The sequence below is a fragment of the Oncorhynchus kisutch genome, linkage group LG7 (genome assembly GCF_002021735.2).
Source record: "Oncorhynchus kisutch isolate 150728-3 linkage group LG7, Okis_V2, whole genome shotgun sequence".
NCBI classification, from domain to species: Eukaryota; Metazoa; Chordata; class Actinopteri; order Salmoniformes; family Salmonidae; genus Oncorhynchus; species Oncorhynchus kisutch.
In genome coordinates this window covers 17,906,862-17,925,353 of record NC_034180.2, presented here as the reverse complement: position 1 = coordinate 17,925,353, position 18,492 = coordinate 17,906,862, and the positions used below count along the sequence as shown (strand labels likewise).

The following is an 18,492-nucleotide window of genomic DNA, read 5'->3' as shown; positions in this document are numbered from 1 at the left end:
GGCTGGAGATCACTCTGTCATGCTGATTGAGTTCGAATAACAGACTGGAAGCTTCAAAAGGAGGGTGGTGCTTGGAATCATTGTTCTTCCTCAGTCAACCATGGTTACCTGCAAAGGAAACATGTGCCGTCATCATTGCTTTGCACAAAAAGGGCTTCACAGGCAAGGATATTGCTGCCAGTAAGATTTCACCTAAATCAACCATTTATCGGATCATCAAGAACTTCAAGGAGAGCGGTTCAATTGTTGTGAAGAAGGCTTCACGGCACCCAAGAAAGTCCAGCAAGTGCTAGGACCATCTCCTAAAGTTGATTCAGCTGTGGGATCGGGGCACCACCAGTACAGATCTTGCTCAGGAATGGCAGCAGGCAGGTGTGAGTGCATCTGCGCGCACAGTGATGCGAAGACTTTTGGAGGATGGCCTGGTATTCAAGAAGGGCAGCAAAGAAGCCACTTCTCTCCAGGAAAAACATCAGGGACAGACTGATATTCTGCAAAAGGTACAGGGATTGGACTGCTGAGAACTGGGTGAAGTCATTTTCTCTGATGAATCCCCTTTCTGATTGTTTGGGGGATTCGGAAAAAAGCTTGTCCGGAGAAGACAAGGTGAGCACTACCATCAGTCCTGTGTCATGCCAACAGTAAAGCATCCTGAGACCATTCATGTGTGGGGTTGCTTCTCAGCTAAGGGAGTGGGCTCACTCTCAATTTTGCCTAAGAACACAGCCATGAATAAAGAATGGCACCAACACATCCTCCGAGAGCAACTTCTCTCAACCATCCAGGAACAGTTTGGTGACGAACAATGCCTTTTCCAGCATGATGAAGCAACTTGCCATAAGGAAAAAGTGATAACTAAGTGGCTCGGGGAACAAAACATCAATATTTTGGGTACATGGCCAGGAAACTCCCCAGACCTTAATCCCATTGAGAACTTGTGGTCAATCCTCAAGAGGTGGGAGGACAAGCAAAAACCCACAAATTCTGACAGACTCCAAGCATTGATTATGCAAGAATGGGCTGCCATCAGTCAGGATGTGGCCCAGAAGTTAATTGACAGCATGCCAGGGCGGATTGCAGAGATCTTGAAAAAGAAGGGTCAACACTGCAAATATTGACTCTTTTCATCAACTTCATGTAATTGTCAATAAAAGCCTTTGACACTTATGAAATGCTTGTAATTATACTTCAGTATGCCATAGTAACATCTGACAAAAATATCTAAAGACACTGAAGCAGCAAACTTGGTGGAAATTAATATTTGTGTCATTCTCAAAACTTTTGTCCATGACTGTACAAACTGTTTTAACCCATATGGAAAGGTGAAACTCTCACGAACACGTACACAGGCCTCACCAGACTTGTCTGAAGGTCCCCCCACAAGCGTCTTGGAACTAGTCTGAAGTCAGTGCCAACTTCTGTCTCTATTGGCCGAACGGTTTGGGCTACACACTAATATGACCTCTCTGTGGAAAAGTGAGACTCTAATTAACATGTCCACAGGCCCCACAAGACTTGTCTGAAGGTCCCCTGGTACCAGATGAAAAAATGTATGGAAGTATATACAGAGACTGTTCAGTGCCAAAAATAAGGGGTTAAATACAAAATATACACAATAAATTCCTGATCTTTCTTATATCTCTCAGATATACAGTATGACAGACACTCCAGAACAAACTTCCTTTAGATTTTTTAGGGGGTTTTATCTGTTGTTCCATGTAGTGACTCTGTTATTCAATATGTTTGTATGGGCTAATAGCAGTAAGGCAAAATATAAATATTCAAAATCAAATAGCAGAATTATCCTTCGTATAACCTTAAAACAATTCCATATAGCTTAGTAGAACCCTCTACCCCAGCTTAGACAGGGCTTGGGCTTAGACTGTCAACGTGTAACCAGTGTGAAATGGCTAGCTAGTTAGCAGGGTGCTCGCTAATAGCGTTTCAATCAGTGACGTCCCTCGCTCTGAGACCTTGAAGTAGTTGTTCCCCTTGCTCTGCAAGGGCCGTGGCTTTTGTGGAGCGATGTGTAACGATGCTTCAAGGGTGACTGTTGTCTATGTGTGCAGAGGGTCCCTGGTTTGAGCCCAGGTAGGGGCAAAGAGAGGGACGGAAGCTATACTGTTACAAACGCAACATTTGGAGGAGATTCATCTTATGCTTCAATAGTTCCATCTTGTGCCACTGTCTGGCTTTAATTACAATTAATAATTGATATGTTGGATTCAAGTTTCCATCTCAACCCAAAATCTAAGTTAAAGAATTTGACTAAATCAAATCAAACTTTAAATGCACTTTAAATAAAGTTTTCATTGATTTACGTGCAAACCTCACCGGCCATGTTGCGTGTGCGAGCGTTGCTAAATAAATGTACGGTGCCTTCAGAAACTATTCACACTCTTTACTTTTTCCACATTTTGCTGTGTTACAGCCTGAATTTAAAATGGGTTAAATTGAGATTTTGTGCTACTGTCACTGGCCTACACACAATACCCCATAATGTCAAAGTGGAATTATGTTTTTTGAAATATTTACAAATTAATTAAAAGTGAAAGCTGAAATGTCTTGAGTCAATAAGTATTCAACCTCTTTGCTATGGCAAGCCTAAATAAGTTCAGGAGTAAAAATGTGCTTAACAAGTCACATAAGTTGCATGGACTCACTAAGTTGCATGGACTCACTAAGTTGCATGGACTCATGCAATTATCTGTAAGGTCCCTCAGTCGAGCAGGGAATTTCAAACACAGATTCAACCACAAGGACCAGGGAAGTTTTTCAAAGGGCACCTATTGGTAGCTGGGTAAAAAAAAGCAGACATTGAATATCCCTTTGAGCATGGAGAAGTTATTAATTTACACTTTGTTTCCTCTGACACATTGGTGCAGCTGGCTTCCAGGATAAGTGAGCAGGTGTTAAGAAGCGCGACTTGGTGGATCATGTTTCGGAGGACGCATGACCTGACCTTCAGGGGTAAAAAAAAAAATGTGTAGTTACTCCAAAATACTATCCTAAATGACAGACTGAATAGAAGGAAGCCTGTACATGCATCCTGTTCTTTAAAAAATGTGGCAAAGCAATTAACTTTTTGTCTCGAATACAAAGTGTTGTTTGGGGCAAATTCAACATAACACATCACTGAGTACCTCTCTTCATATTTTCAAGCATGGTGGTGGCTGCATCATGTTATGGGTATGATTGTAATCGGCAAAGACTAGGGAGTTTTTTAGGATAAAAATAAATGGAATAGAGCTAAGCACAAGCAAAATTCTATAGTAAAACCAGGTTCAGTCTGCATTTCAACAGACACTGTGAGAAAAATTCACCTTTCAGCAGGGCAATAACCTAAAACACAAGGCCAAATATACACTGGAGTTGGTTACCAAGACAACGTTTAATGTTCCTGAGAGGCTTAGTTACAGTTGGACTTAAATTGGCTTGAAAATCTATGGCAAGACTTCAAAATGGCTGTCTTGCAATGATCATCGGCAAGATAGAACAGCTGCTTCCGGTAAGTCTGCAGTCTGTGTCTATTTGTAAATAACAGCTGGTGCACAAAATCTAATATCAAAGTTTTGCTCGCCCGAGGTAAAGTATCTCATGATAAGCTGTAGACCACAGTATTTACCAAGAGAGTTTTCATCTATATTTTTCGGAGCTGTTTATTTACCACCACAAACCGATACTGGCACTAAGACGGCACTCAACGAGCTGTATAAGGCCATAAGAAAACAAGAAAATTCTCATCCAGAGGTGGCGCTCCCAGTGGCCAGGGACTTCTTTAATGCAGGCAAACTTAAATCTGTTTTACCTCATTTATAACAGCATGTTAATTGTGCAACCAGAGGGAAAACAAACTCTTGATCACCTTTACTCCATACACAGAGACACATACAAAACTCTCCCTCGCCCTCCATTTGGCAAATCTGACCATATCTCTATCCTCCTGATTCCTGCTTACAGGCCAAACTAAAGCAGGAAGTACCAGTGACTCGCTCAATAAGGAAGTGGTCAGATGATGCAGATGCTAAGCTACAGGACTGTTTTGCTAACACAGACTGGAATATATTCCGGTATTCTTCCAATGGCATTGAGGAATAAACCACATCAGTCACTGGCTTCATCAATAAGTGCATCGATGACGTCATCACCACAGTAACCGTACGTAAATACCCCAAACAGAAGCCATGGATTACAGGCAACATCCACACTGAGTTAGAGCTGCCGCTTTCAAGGATCGGGACTCTAACCCTAACGCTTATAAGAAATCCCGATATTCACTCCGACGAACCATCAAACAGGCATACTGTCAATATAGGACTAAGATTGAATTGTACTACACCGGTGACAACACTCGTCGGATGTGGCAGGGCTTGCAAACTATTACGGACCACAAAGGGAAGCACAGCGGCGTCCTGTCCAATGAGCCTACCAGACGAGCTAAATAACTTCTAAGCTCGCTTTGAGGCAAGCAACGCTGAAGCATGCAGGAGGGCATCACAGGTACACCGCCAATTGACGCAAATGATGTCAATTAGCCTATCAGAAGCTTCTAAAGCCATGACATATTTTGGGGAATTTTCCAAGCTGTGTAAAGGCACAATCAACTTAGTGTATGTAAACTTCTGACCCGCTGGAATTGTGTTACAGTGAATTATAAGTGAAATAATCTGTCTGTAAACAATTGTTGGAAAAATTACTTTTGTCATGCACAAAGTAGATGTCCTAACCGACTTGCCAAAACTATAGTTTGTTAACAAGAATTTGTGGAGTGGTTGAAAAACTAGTAAGTGTATGTAAACTTACGACTTCAATTGTATATAATTATGAAACACAATAGTGTTGCATAATGTTCCTTCAATTTGCAAGAGGTTCAATGCTTCTCACCAGAGAAAGCATCCGAAAGAAAGCCAGCTTTTGCATTTGGCCTCCCTTGATAAAAAAAAAGTATAAAATAATAGCTGATCAGTGTTGAACTCAACTGTGAATGGTCCACAAAAATAATTGCTTTCGTTGACATATAATTATTAAACGATTAAACAACGCAGACTGTGGAGGGTTTTACACACATCCAAACTTTTCACAGTAGCTGGACAAAGATCCTATATAAAGAGAAAGAGAGGATGTCCACTCACCCGTATATTGTTTCCAAATATAATGTTTTTTTATACTGTACATACTGGAACCATATCACAGATCGCATTCACACTTCTCCAAAAGTTGCATTGCATGCATGCCACGGATGTTCCCACCATAAAACCAGTACAATGAGTCATTCTAATAAGTTTGGTTTTAATCAAATTCAGCGAAAACCAAGCAATCTGTTGTTTTTTTCCAACTACAATAAATAAATATAAAATATAATGAAATCATAAAATTGCCAGGATAAAAAACACATGATACATTGCTGTTGAACCAGCCTTCATTAAAGTAGGCCTAGGATAAGGATAGGAAATTACATTTAAATATGAAGTTCACCGGTATTTGTCTGGGTTCTCATCTCTTGTTTCATGATGGGCATGGACACACGTAGCCTACTTGATTACATTGGGCAGGACAAGAAGAAAACAGCTTTCATTGAGAGGTAGGAAGTCAATGCTTGGTTTTTAATCAAATAAAACGAAATGGAGAAAAAAACAGGCACCAAATATACAGGCACCAAGTATACAGGCACCAAGTATACAGGCACCAAAAGCACATCTTGTTCCATGCCATTTGGGCTGTGTGCATCACAGGTGCATATGCTGAGTTTCCGCTGTCAAAATGAATGCCATAACCAACCGCATTACGCTAAAATCAGCTTTTGGTTGGTCTTTAAATATCCCTACCAGCGATGCCTGAAATTATGACTTCGGATCATGTTTTTAAGGACAAACCTCAGATTTCCACCCCTCCCATCAGAAAGCAAGCAAGCTGGACAGCCTGTATTTCAGATTTAGTTTCCATAAACGCGGGAACATTGCCTTTAAAAGGTGCATTGTCAACAAAGTGCAATCAGATTGAATACCGGCCTGAGTTTACGGACCCATTTGGGGTGTTGAACAGCTTACAGTATCCACAACAACTATCTCTGTGTTTTGGATGAATGTACATTTACATTTGAGTCATTTAAGCAGACGCTCCTATCCAGAGCGACTTACAGTTAGTGCATTCATCTTAAGATAGTTGGTGGGACAACCACATATCACAGTCATAAACCACGTTTCCATCAGAGGAGGCTGGTAGCAGGAGCTATAGGAGAACGGGCTCATTGTAATGGCTGGAGTGGAATCAATGGAACGACATCAAACACATTAAACATAGGGAAACTGTGTTCCATTTATTCCATTCCAGCCAGTACAATGAGCCCGTTCTGCTATAACTCCTCCCATCAGCCTCCACTGGACTTTCCATCCTCAGTTTTTATGCAAGTAAAGTCAAACCATATAAAAACAGTATGACAGCTGTGATAGAAACAGGAAGTTTCGGTACAATTTTATAAATACTGACAAATAATTTGTTTGTTCAATATTTGTGTCTGTAAAATGTATTCGGCAAGAAATGGAGATGGGAACACCTTTATGCGCACAAATATTTATATAAAAACCATTATATCAAAAGTAAACTTGGAGTCACACAATGACATGCTGTGTGGTCCTCCCTGTATGACACCGGAAACCATGCAGTTTAAGTTAGGCTACAGACTAAATATGTTATGAACTTCACAGGGTAGTGCAAATGCATGGTATGAGCTTTATGCTCCTTTCCAATAAATGTTGATGGTCTTATACTGGTGACATGATGATCGATGCTTGACAGCTCTTTTGACAAATAAATACATTTTCGCTCTTATCCATGATCTCATCATGTAGACTAGCCTACCCGCGCTCTATCTGCAAGCTGTTACCTTGAGCACATGTGTCAAGACAAGGGTAGGCACATTTGCTATGTAATGCTTTTCCAACAATTGTTCACAGACAGATTATTTCACTGTATCACAATTCCATCTGGTCAGAGGTTTACACACACTAAGTTGACTCTGCCTTTAAATAGCTTGGAAAATTCCAGAAAATTATGTCATGGCTTCAGAAGCTTCTGATAGGCTAATTGACATAATTTGTGTCAATTGGAGGGCTACCAGTGGATGTATTTCAAGGCCTACCTTCAAACTCGGTACCTCTTTGCTTGACATTGTGGGAAAATCAAAAGAAATCAGCCAAGAACAGTTTTTGTGACACATTAAACATTCTATTTTTATCTGGTACATGAAAACTTAAGCAAAAAAGTACATTTTGTGTGCACTACGTCATCACGCACTCATTTTTATCTGCAACAAGTCAGTTCGGTGGATAAAATATGCTGATTTTATTATGCTGATTTTAGAATATTCGCATGAAAATCTGTCGCTAATTGGATGGAAACAATCAGAGATAAGTAAGAGAGATAATAGAGATAATAAGGAGAAGAAAAGAGTCAAGTGCGAATGTTAGATCATGAAAGGTGGGGGGGTTGATAAGGGGCTGCAAGGGGGGGGGGGTGTTGTGGGATTATTTAATAAGAGGTAGAGTTTCAGATGTTTTTGGTGGGCAGAGACTCTGCTGTTCTAGCTACAGGGGGAAGCTGGTTACACCATTGAGGTGCCAGGACAGAGAAGAGCTAGGACAGGGCTGAGCGGTAGCTGCCCTCCCAAATGGGTGGGAAGGCCAAGAGACCAGAGGTGGTAGTACTCGGTTGGGGTGTAGGGTTTGTACAGAACCTGAAGGTAGGGAGGGGCAGTTCTTCTTGCTGCTCCGTAGGCAAGTACCATCTTCTTGTAGTGGATGCGAGCTACGACTGGTAGCCAGTGCAGTGTGTGGAGGGGCGGGGTGACATGGGAGAACTTGGGACAGTTGAACACCAGGTGGGTTGCAGCATTCTGCATAAGTTGCAGGGGTTTAATGGCACAAGCAGGTAGCCCAGCCAACAGCAAGTTACAGAAGTCCAGACGGGAGATGACATGTGCCTGGATTAGGACCTGCACCACTTCCTGTGTGAGTTAGGATCGTACTCTACGGATGTTGTAGATCCTGAACCTGCAGGAACGAGTCACTGCTTTGATGTTTGCAAAGAACAACAGGGTGTTGTCCAAAGTCAAGCCAAGGTTGCTTGCACTATGGGTGGAGTTGTCAACCATGATGGAGCGGTCTTGGAGCGGGCATCCAAGCTGATATATCTGCCAGTCACTCAAAGATGTGCGTTGCCACCTGGGTGTCCGAATGGGGGAAGGAAAAAAGTAGTTGTGTCAGCCGCATAGCAATGATGGGAGATACCATGTGAGGATATGACGGAGCCGAGTGACTTGGTGTATAGAGAGAAGAGGGTCTAGGACAGATCGCTGCGGGACACCAGTATCCTCTCCACATCACCTGGTAAGAGCGGCCTGGCAGGTAGGATGCAATCCAAGAGTCTGAGATGCCCAGCCCTGAGAGGGTGGAGAGGAGGATCTGATGGTTCACGGTATCGAAGGCAGCGGATAGATCTAGGAGGATGAGAACAGAGGAGAGAGACTCAGTCTCGGTTGAGTGACCCATATTGAAACCTGACTAGGGTCAAGAAGGGTCAAGAAGGTTTAGGGTCAAGAAGGGTTAGGGTCAAGAAGTTAATTCTGAGAAAGATAGTGAGAGTGCTGATCAGAGACAGCACCCTCAAGTGTCTTTTAAAGAAAATAAAGAAGGAATAACGGTCTGTAGTTTTTGATGTCAGAGGGGTTGAGTGTTGGTTTCTTGAGGAGGGGAGCAACTTGGTAAATTTTGTAGTGTAGGGGACACAGCCAGTGGTCAGGGATGAGTTGATGAGGAATGGGAGAAGGTCTCCAAAGATGATCTGGAGGAGGGGATTGGGTAGAGCAGGCAGGTTGTCGGTCGTCCGGACCTCACTAGTCACAGGATTTCAACATGGTGAGAGAAATGAGAAAGAGGTCAAGGCGTAGGGTAGTTCTGTGTGAGTGGGACCATTGGACTAAATAGGCTGAGTGAATGAGAAGCGGATGTCGTCAACCTTCTTTTCAAAGTGGTTGACAAAGTCGTTCGCAGAGAGGGAGGATGAAGTGGGAGGGGGTGGAAGATTAATGAGGGCGGAGAAGGTGGAAAAGAGTTTCCTAGGGGTAGAGGGAAAATCTTGAAATCTATTGTGATAGAATGTGGCTTTAGCTGCGGATAAAAAGGATGAGAAGGTGGAGAGTAGGGAGTGAAATTACGATAGGTCCTCTGGAGGGTTAGTTTTCCTCTATTTTCGCAGGCCTGTTCTGTAAGCTTGCAATGAGTCACTTAGCCACGGAGCAAAAGGGGAGGGCCGAGTTGCCCGGGAGGAAAGGGGACAGTGCGACTCATAGGATGCGGAAATGGAAGATAGTTGGGTCGAAGAGGCAGAACCAGGAGAGAGGAGGGAGAAGGATTTAGCAGAAGGGAGAGATGATAGGATAGAAGAGGAGAGAGTAGTGGGAGAGAGAGAGAGAGTGAAGATTGTGACAGCGCATGAGCATCTGGGTAGGGGCTGAGTGGCTAGGGTTGGAGAAAAGGGATACAGAAAAGGAAACAAAGTAGTGATCAGAGACCTGGAAGGGGGTTGTTGTGAGATTAGTAGGCGAACAGCCTCTAGCAAAGATGATGCCAAGTGTATGCCTTATGAGTGGGAGGGGACTGTGAAAGTGGGAGGGGACTGGGAAAGGGTGAGGTCAAAAGAGGCGAGGAGGGGAAAGAAAGAGTTGGAAAGAAATGAATCAAAGGCAACCACCCAATGCGAAGAGCAGTGAGCCATCGTCAGGAAATGATCTTATCAAAGTTTTAATCTCATTGAGGAAGTCTCTAAGGGCACCAGGTGGGCGATACATGACAACAATATTAAGCTTAAGTCCCAAGTTTAACATTGATCGACAGTTCCAAACGCTGCCGTAGACCAGGAATTCCACATAAAGTTCAAATAAAATTTGATTGGTCACATACACGTGATTAGCAGATGTTATTGCAGGTGTAGCGAAATGCTTGTGCTTCTAGCTCTGACAGTGCAATAATATCTAATAAATGACACAGCATATACCCAATACACACAAATCTAAGTAGGAATGGATTAAGACTATATACATATGGACGAGCGATGGCAAGAGCAGAACAGACTAAGATACAGTAGAATAGTATAGAAAAACAGTATAAACATATGAGATGAGTAATGCAAGATATGTAAGCATTATTAAGGGAATGAGATACCGTAGAATTGTATAGAAAACAGTATATACACATGAGATGAGTAATGCCAGATGTAAACATTAAGTGGCTAGGATACCGTAGAATAGTATAGAATACAGTATATACATATTAGATGAGTAATGCCAGATATGCAAACATTATTAAGTGACTAGTGTTCCATTCCTTAAAGTGGCCAGTGATTTCTAGTTTATGCCTATAGGCAGCAGCCTCTAATGTGCTAGTGATAGCTGTTTAGCAGTCTGATGGCCTTGAAATATAACCTATTTTTCAGTCTCTCGGTCCCAGCTTTGATGCACCTGTGGTGACCTCGCCTTCTGGATGATAGCGGGGTGAACAGGCAGTGGCTCGAGTGGTTGATGTCCTTGATGATGTTTTTGGCCTTCCTGTGACATCGGGTGCTGTAGGTGTCCTGGAGGGCGGGTAGTTTGCCCCCGGTAATGCGTTGGGCAGCATGCATCACCCTCTGGAGAGCCAAAGACGATTCTGCAGTTATTCGAGGAGGGAAAGAGAGGAAAGCTCCACACAACTCTCTCACGTAGTTATTTCAGATGATCTCATTTTGCTCTTTTGTAGCTTTGTAGCTTTTGTAGCTTTGGCACAGGTATAATGGGACCCATGTCATCCAAAAAGTTGACTGAAGTTTGCCAAAAAGCACCTGGATGATCATCAAGTCTCTTGGAAGAATGTTCTATGGACAGATGATTCAAAAGTCTAACTTTTTGGACGACATTCCACAGTAAGAACGTCATTCCAATGGTCTTTGGGGATACTTTGCTGTCTCAGGACCTGGATGACTTGCCTTAATTGAAGGAACCATGAATTCTGCTCTGTATCAGATAATTCTACAGGAGAATGTCAGGCCATCCATTTGTGAGCTAAAGCTGAAGCGCAGCTGGGTCATGCAGCAACACAATTATCCGAAACACACAAGTCTACATAAAAATGGCCAAAAACACTTTTGAAGTTTTGGAATGGCCTATTCAAAGTCCAGACCTAATCCCAATTGAGATGTGGCAGGACTTGAAACGAGCAGTTCATGCTTGAAAACCCACAAATGTTGCTGAGTTACAGCAGTTCTGCATGGAAGAGTTGGCCAAAATTCCTCCACAGCAATGTGAGAAACTGATCAACAACTACAGGAAGTGTTTGGTTGGAGTCCTTGCAGCTAAAGGTGGCACAACCAGTTATTGAGTGTAAGGGGACAATTACTTTTTCACACAGGGGCATTGGGTGTTGCATAACTTTGTTTATGAAATAAATGAAATAAGTATGTAATTATTGTGTTATTTGTTCACTCGGGTTCCCTTTATCTAATATTAGGTTTTGGTTGAAGATCGGATAACATTCAGTATTAAAAATATGCAAAAGTATGGAAAATTTGAAAGGGGGCAAATACTTTTTCATGGCACTATATATATATATATATATATATATATATATATATATATATATATATATATATATATATATATATCATTGGTTGAACCTCAACACGATTTATCATATTGAGTAACGTAACATTTTATTTGTAGGTATGAGACGTAATCCAGCAGTTCAGCATGTATACAGTATGACCGTGGTTTTAGTAAAGAGGAGGATGGGATGTAGCCCTGACAGTAACACTTTGGTGATCTTGTCTCACATTAGCGTTTCACTTCCTCTGACGACTACACCCACTTGGTAGATTAAATATCTAGAATACTTCCTTCTTATTTCTCACATTATTTTGGTGTGCATTGTCAGTGTACAGTGACGTGAACTTTGTAGGTGTTATCTTGTGCATATTTGGCCTAGTGTAGGCTACATGATTTGCCTTAGTTGTTTGGGTAATCATCCCTATGCAGTCTACCTGCCACAACCCCATAACAAAGCATTTGTATGTGTTTTAATGAAAATAGTATTTTTTTTAAACATGCTATGTACAATCGTGGTATTACAGGAAGACGTATTTTGTTTTCAAGGTCAAGTTAAGTGCTATTGACTTGAGGCCTTCTGGAATAGGTCTATAAAGCACTGTTTTGGACACAAGTCCTATGTTTATTGAGATCCAGTTGAAATCAGGGTGATACGGGCAGACTGGTTTCAAAAGGGCACTACACGTCCTGTAATAGACATGTTGTTTTTAAAAACAATAGCTTCCAGACATTCCATAGGCCCATGTGACATTAGACTGTGACGTGACTGGAATGTTGTAAGAACTTAACCTTGGCCAATAAGCGACAGTGGCTTTACAGTTCAGAATAACTCACCTGTTCCATCCACTTTCATCATTGGACATATTTAGTCACCACCTGCGTTTTTTGTGTTCTTGAGGTCACTTTAGAGTAAAAGAGAAGAAGAAATGTAACATATTTGGACGACCAACATTCATCATATTGGAAGGGTAACCAAACCAATCTCATTCTGATTGAAATATGTAGATTTGGAATATTATGACTATTGTGTCCTCGAGTTAAATGAGCGCAATCGTTGCTTTTATTCAATGATTACATGTGATCTCTTTCCTTCCACTCTCTACATATTAGACTACTGTGTGAAAAGGCATGTGATAATAATCTTTGACAAATAGCTTATCTTGTGTCTTGTTTAAGGTACTTCTCATGCTCATATTGGGTAAGAGCAACATTTTTTTTGTCAAAGATTTTGGTAAACGATTGGGTTAATTTGTAAGTCACTCTCATTCAATCAAAAACAAACAGTTTTCCATGTAAAAAAAGACAGCTCAAGTATGCTTTTAAAAATGATCTTTATTACCAGATCTTTGCTTTAAGAACAAACTTGTTTGGTGAGTTTAGTTGCATGACATTTTGATTTTAAGAACTAAAACATGAATGGGATGAACTGGTTGAACATCTCAGATATCAGTGGGTAAATAAGCAGGTAAAGGACAGGAAAGGGCGAGGGCAAAACAGGATAAAACACCAGCCAATCATGGGATTCAAGACCACAGGCAGAGCATGCAGGAAAATAGGCAGTATGGGGGGAATTCAGACCCGAGTTATGCCCGCATGAATTGAACTTAATTCACTTTTTCTTTCACTTTTCTCTCTACATGTATTGCGTATTCTGACATTTAACTTAAAGGTAGACTCAGCAAAAATACTTTTCCATGAGCAGCAGCACCACAGATATTCACACAGTCACACACAGTATCTGTGCATGTGCACAGGTTTGCTTCATTCTGTTACAGCATGCTACCCACAGGACTAAAAAGACGGAGAAGTTGAGCCTCGCGCATCAACGCTCTTAGTTGTTGCGGAATTTGATCCATTATGCTGTTTACTTTGTGCATCTACCTTTAAGCATAAGAAAACACATGTGACAGCCACCTAATCGTTTGGGGTGGAGATCGTAGAGATGGAGGTGTGGCAGAGGTTGTCTACAGATACGCCCATATTCTTACCTTGACCAGAGATACTCTATATAAGGACGAGATGGTCTTGTCTCCGCCCTAACAACGGGAATCATTGTCACAAAGGTGGTAAGGCAGGCGGCAGGAGGCGAGATCAGGTGGGAACATTCTAGCCAATGCGAGGGCAGATATACGTTTGAACAATAAGGTCATAGAGATAGATATAACATCGTTTTTCCTAAAGTTGCCACATGTGTACACTTATATAAGTACATTCGGAACAACCTAAATATCACAAAACTTCTATTTGATCAAATAAACCTAATTTAGAAAATTAGCAATCACATTTTTTTGTTGCCCAAATCTGACACTCTCATAGGCCTCCATACAAAAATCTCCACTTGGTCTGCTTACGATGTATTCTCGCATTGACATATTGTCACGGGAGTGTCGCCTCTCGCTGTTCTCGCTCGCGCTTCGCCTCTTCATCTCTGCTTTCACTTAATTCCCTCATAATTCCACCACATTTACATGGGAGGAAACCATGAATATGTTCGAGCAACCTGTCGGTTCCAAGTGGAAAAACATTTACTTAGTTTTTTTCCTTTTGAAATAACACCGATCTCAATGTACTGGAATTTATACATCGATAAGATCTATTGATAATACCTAGGTAAATAAGCTTTCCATTTAGTTAAGGGAATTGTAAATATAAATGACAATTGATTTAGATCTATTTCACTTTATGATCGCTGGGGACGAATGTGAAACCAGTCATATTTCAGCAACTGAAAAGCTGGTCAACATGACAGGTATTTCAGATAGACTGGATAGACTAACTAGACTAATTTACCAATCTAAAATGTTTTAACTGACATGGGATAATTGAGTGACTGGTCAGTGAGTGACATATAACACTAGGAAGACTGCTGATGCACAACTAATTAAGTTTAGAAATTTCCCCTTGTGTATTCTACTATTCTAACTCTCAAAAGCAAGTTGAGACCCTGCCTGAGTTCCTTAAATATGTCCTCATATGCAGGAGGTGAAATTACAACCTCATGCTAATCGCATTAGCCTACGTTAGCTCAACCGTCCCGTGGAAGGGACACTGATCCCAAAGAAGTTTTAAATGTATTCAGTTTGCGCAATGGAGCCACACCTGAAAGCCCCTTATACAGTAAGTCGAAATACCAACTACTGAGAAGTGCTTCAATCTTAATGTGTGACAAATAAATATATTTCCTAAGCCTGAATGGGCCATTGGAATCCAGCAAGGCAGGAGGGACAACACAGGTAGGAGATGGGTAGCCTGGTGGTATGGTATGGTGGCTGGGTCACTGGTTAGCACTGACTCTCTCTCTCTCTCTCCAGATGAAAGACAGATTTGGCCAACTTCAGGATGCGTTGGATGAGCCTGGAGGAGGAGGAGGTTACACCAATGAGGCCTTCACCAATGTGGACCTGGACCTAGATGACCTGTCTGCCCATTCGGGCAGGAACCGTGCAACAGTGGTGCCTGACAACGACCCTGAGCTGAACAGCATCCTCCAGGAGGCCCAAAATGTTCGGCAGGAGATCCAACAGATCCAGGAAGACCATGCCCAGCTCCGGGACCAGAACTACCACGCCTTGAACAACACATTTATGGACGACACCAGTGATGTGATCAGGGACGCCAACAACATTGCAACAGACATCAAGGTCAGAGGAGGGGCTGTGTTGCAGAGGCTACACAGGATGAACAGGGAGACCAGGAAGCTGGAGGTTCAGCGAGGTAGCACTGACCACGTGGTACGCATCGCCCGGACGCAGTACACCAACCTGAGCACCACCTTCAGGGAAGTGATGTTCGACTACAACGAGACAGAGCTGGGACACAGGGAGAACTGTAAGAAACTGATCCAGAGACAGATGGCGATTGTGGGCAGAGACGTCACGTCTGAGGAGGTTGAGGAGATGATGGAGAGCGGGCAGCAGTTGAATATCTTCAACGCACTGGCTGATGGGACGGCCCAGTCGGCACTGACGCAGATCGCTAGTAGACACAAAGAGCTGCTTGACCTGGAGAAGAGGATCCAGGGGGTTCAAGAGCTGTTTCTGGATGTGGCTGTGCTGACAGAGGAACAGGGAGCGGTGCTCAACAACATCGAGACCAACGTACAAAAGACGGAGGCACCTATCGCGGGTGCCAGGGTTCAACTGAACAAAGCCAAAAGATATGACAAGAACAATCCCATCAAGAAACTGTGCTGTTGCTGCTTTCCATGTTGCAAATGATTGTATATCTCATCTGATACATTGTGTATGTGATACATTCATTATCTTGATATTAATGTAAATAATATGATTTTTTTTAAAGAAAGCAGTGGGACTGGGAGGTTGGCCTGCAATAAGGCCAGGTAACGATGGATAACCATTGCCAGGAGGAAAATACTGTATGAGGGATGCATAGAAGGGCCTAATAACTCTCTGGACTACCAACCAAACGACACTTTCAATCAAAAGAACATTGCATTGAGTTTGCAGAGAGTCTGAACTCTTTCTATTCTAGGTTTGATAATCTGGACTTTAGTACTGAGAAGGATGAGCTGCTGTGTGAACTCTTAACATTAGCACAATGGGAAGCTGATTTGGTAATAGAGGAAGCAGATGTTGATAGGGTTTTAAAATGAAACTAACAGTCAACTAATAATAGTAATAGCAGTAAAGGTCACCTAATCATCCCCAGATTACAATTGGCTCATTCATCCCCCTCCTCTCCCCTGTAACTATTCCCTAGGTCGTTGCTGTTAATGAGAATGTGTTCTCAGTCAACTTACCTGGTAAAATAATTTTAAAAAACAAAAAAAACAAAGCCACTGGCCCAGGTAACATTGGTAACCATGTTCTGAAGTCCTGTCACAAGGACTTGTCAGGTGTGTTCTGTGAGCTGAATGCCACCAAGATCAAAGACCTTGCCATAGATTTTAGGAAGGAAACATCAGCTCCAAAGGCAATCAACATCGGTGACCAGAGCATTGAACATGTGGATGAGAATAAGTACCTTTGCACAATAGTTTACAATAAGCTAAACTTTGGAGCCAACTGTGGGCAAGTGTTATCAAAATGTCAATCATTGTTAATAATCCATTTGTTTTACAGTCATTTTACAGATGTTTTATTGCGTCTGTCATAACATTTAGTTTAGTTTCCTGGTTTGGCTCCATCACATGGGCAAGTCAGAATACCTTGTGGAATACCAGTGGTAAGATTAAAGGGAGAAGCCAAAAGGTGCCCCTGAGACATTTACTAATACCACACATACAAGAGGGGTAATAAATAATTTGGGATCTAGCACATCCGCTGAACAACCAGTATGCAATACTGCCATCAGGGTGCAGACTCAGGTCTTTAACTCTTAAAACCAAGAGAAGGACTAACAGTTTTGTACCGGCATCAGTACGGCTTTTAAAGATATCAGTTTGTCTCTGTGGATGGTTTGTCCTCTGACAAATGAACTGTACATTTAGGTGTTCCTCAAGGCTCCATTTTAGGACCACTATTGTTTTCACTATATATTTTACCTCTTGGTGATGTCATTCGGAAACATAATGTTAACTTTCACTGCTGTTAACCCTCCTGTTCAGCCTGTACATTAATGATCTGCCTTCTGTCTGTACTGGGTCTGAAGTTCAAATGTATGCAGATGATACAGTGATATATGTGCATGCAAAGAGCAAACAACAAGCTGCACAAGAACTCACTACTGTAATGGTCCAGGTCACAAAGTGGCTCAGTGACTCGTGTTTGCATCTCAATGTGAAAAAAACTGTTTACATGTTCTTCACAAAGAGGGCAACAGATGCTACTGAGCCAGATGTCTATGTGTCAGGGGAGAAGCTCCAGGTGGTATCCGATTTTAAGTACCTTGGCATCATACTTGATTCCAACCTCTCTTTTAAAAAGCATGTGAAAAAGGTAATTCAAATAACCAAATTCAACCTAGCTAATTTCCGATTTATACGAAATTGTTTGACTACAGAGGTAGCAAAACTGTACTTCAAATCAATGATACTCCCCCACTTAACATACTGCTTGACTAGTTGGGCCCAAGCTTGCTGTACAACATTAAAACCTATTCAGTCTGTCTACAAACAGGCTCTCAAAGTGCTTGATAGGAAGCCCAATAGCCATCATCATTGTCACATCCTTAGAAAGCATGAGCTCTTGAGTTGGGAAAATCTTGTGCAATACACCGTCGCATGTCTTGTATTCAAGATCCTCAATGGCCTGGCTCCCCCCCCACTCAATATTTTTGTTAAACAGAAAACCCAGACATATGGCAGCAGATCCACAAGGTCTGCCATGAGAGGTGACTGTATAGTTCCCCTAAGGAAAAGCACCTTTAGTAAATCTGCATTCTCTGTGAGAGCTTCCCATGTCTGGAATACACTGCCATCAGACACACATAACTGCACCACATATCACACTTTCACAAAATGCTTGAAGACATGGCTAAAGGTCAATCAGATTTGTGAACATGGTCCCTAGTTGTGTGTTGCCACTCCATGTTGTCTGTTGTCTGTAGCTTGTGAGGTGTGGAAACACTTTTTGCTTTTATGAATTTTGTCTTGCTGCTTTTTGTTTTATGCTGCTCTGTCTGTATGCTACGTCTTGCTTGTCCTATGTTGCTCTGTCTGTATGCTATGTCTTGCTTGTTCTATGTTGCTATTGTCTATATTGTAATAGTTTTTAATAACCTGCCCAGGGACTGCGGTTGAAAATTAGCCGGTTGGCTAAAACCGGCACTTTTACTGAAATGTTGATTAATGTGCACTGTCCCTGTAAAAATAAAAAATAAACTCAAACTCAAACTATGCGGACGACACACAGCTGTACATTTCGATGAAACATGGTGAAGCCCCAAAATTGCCGTCCCTG

At 42.0% G+C, this 18,492-nt stretch overlaps 1 protein-coding gene across 1 annotated transcript; it reads left to right on the top strand.

The window, feature by feature from the left end:
• The first annotated feature begins 12,443 nt into the window (after window positions 1–12,443).
• Window positions 12,444–17,120, top strand: LOC109893870 (syntaxin-11). Its single transcript, XM_020487072.2, has 2 exons — window positions 12,444–12,600; window positions 14,944–17,120. Exon 2 carries the CDS (start codon window positions 14,944–14,946, stop codon window positions 15,847–15,849), a length of 906 nt encoding a protein of 301 aa, XP_020342661.1. The 5' UTR covers window positions 12,444–12,600; the 3' UTR covers window positions 15,850–17,120.
• The last annotated feature ends 1,372 nt before the right edge of the window (window positions 17,121–18,492 follow it).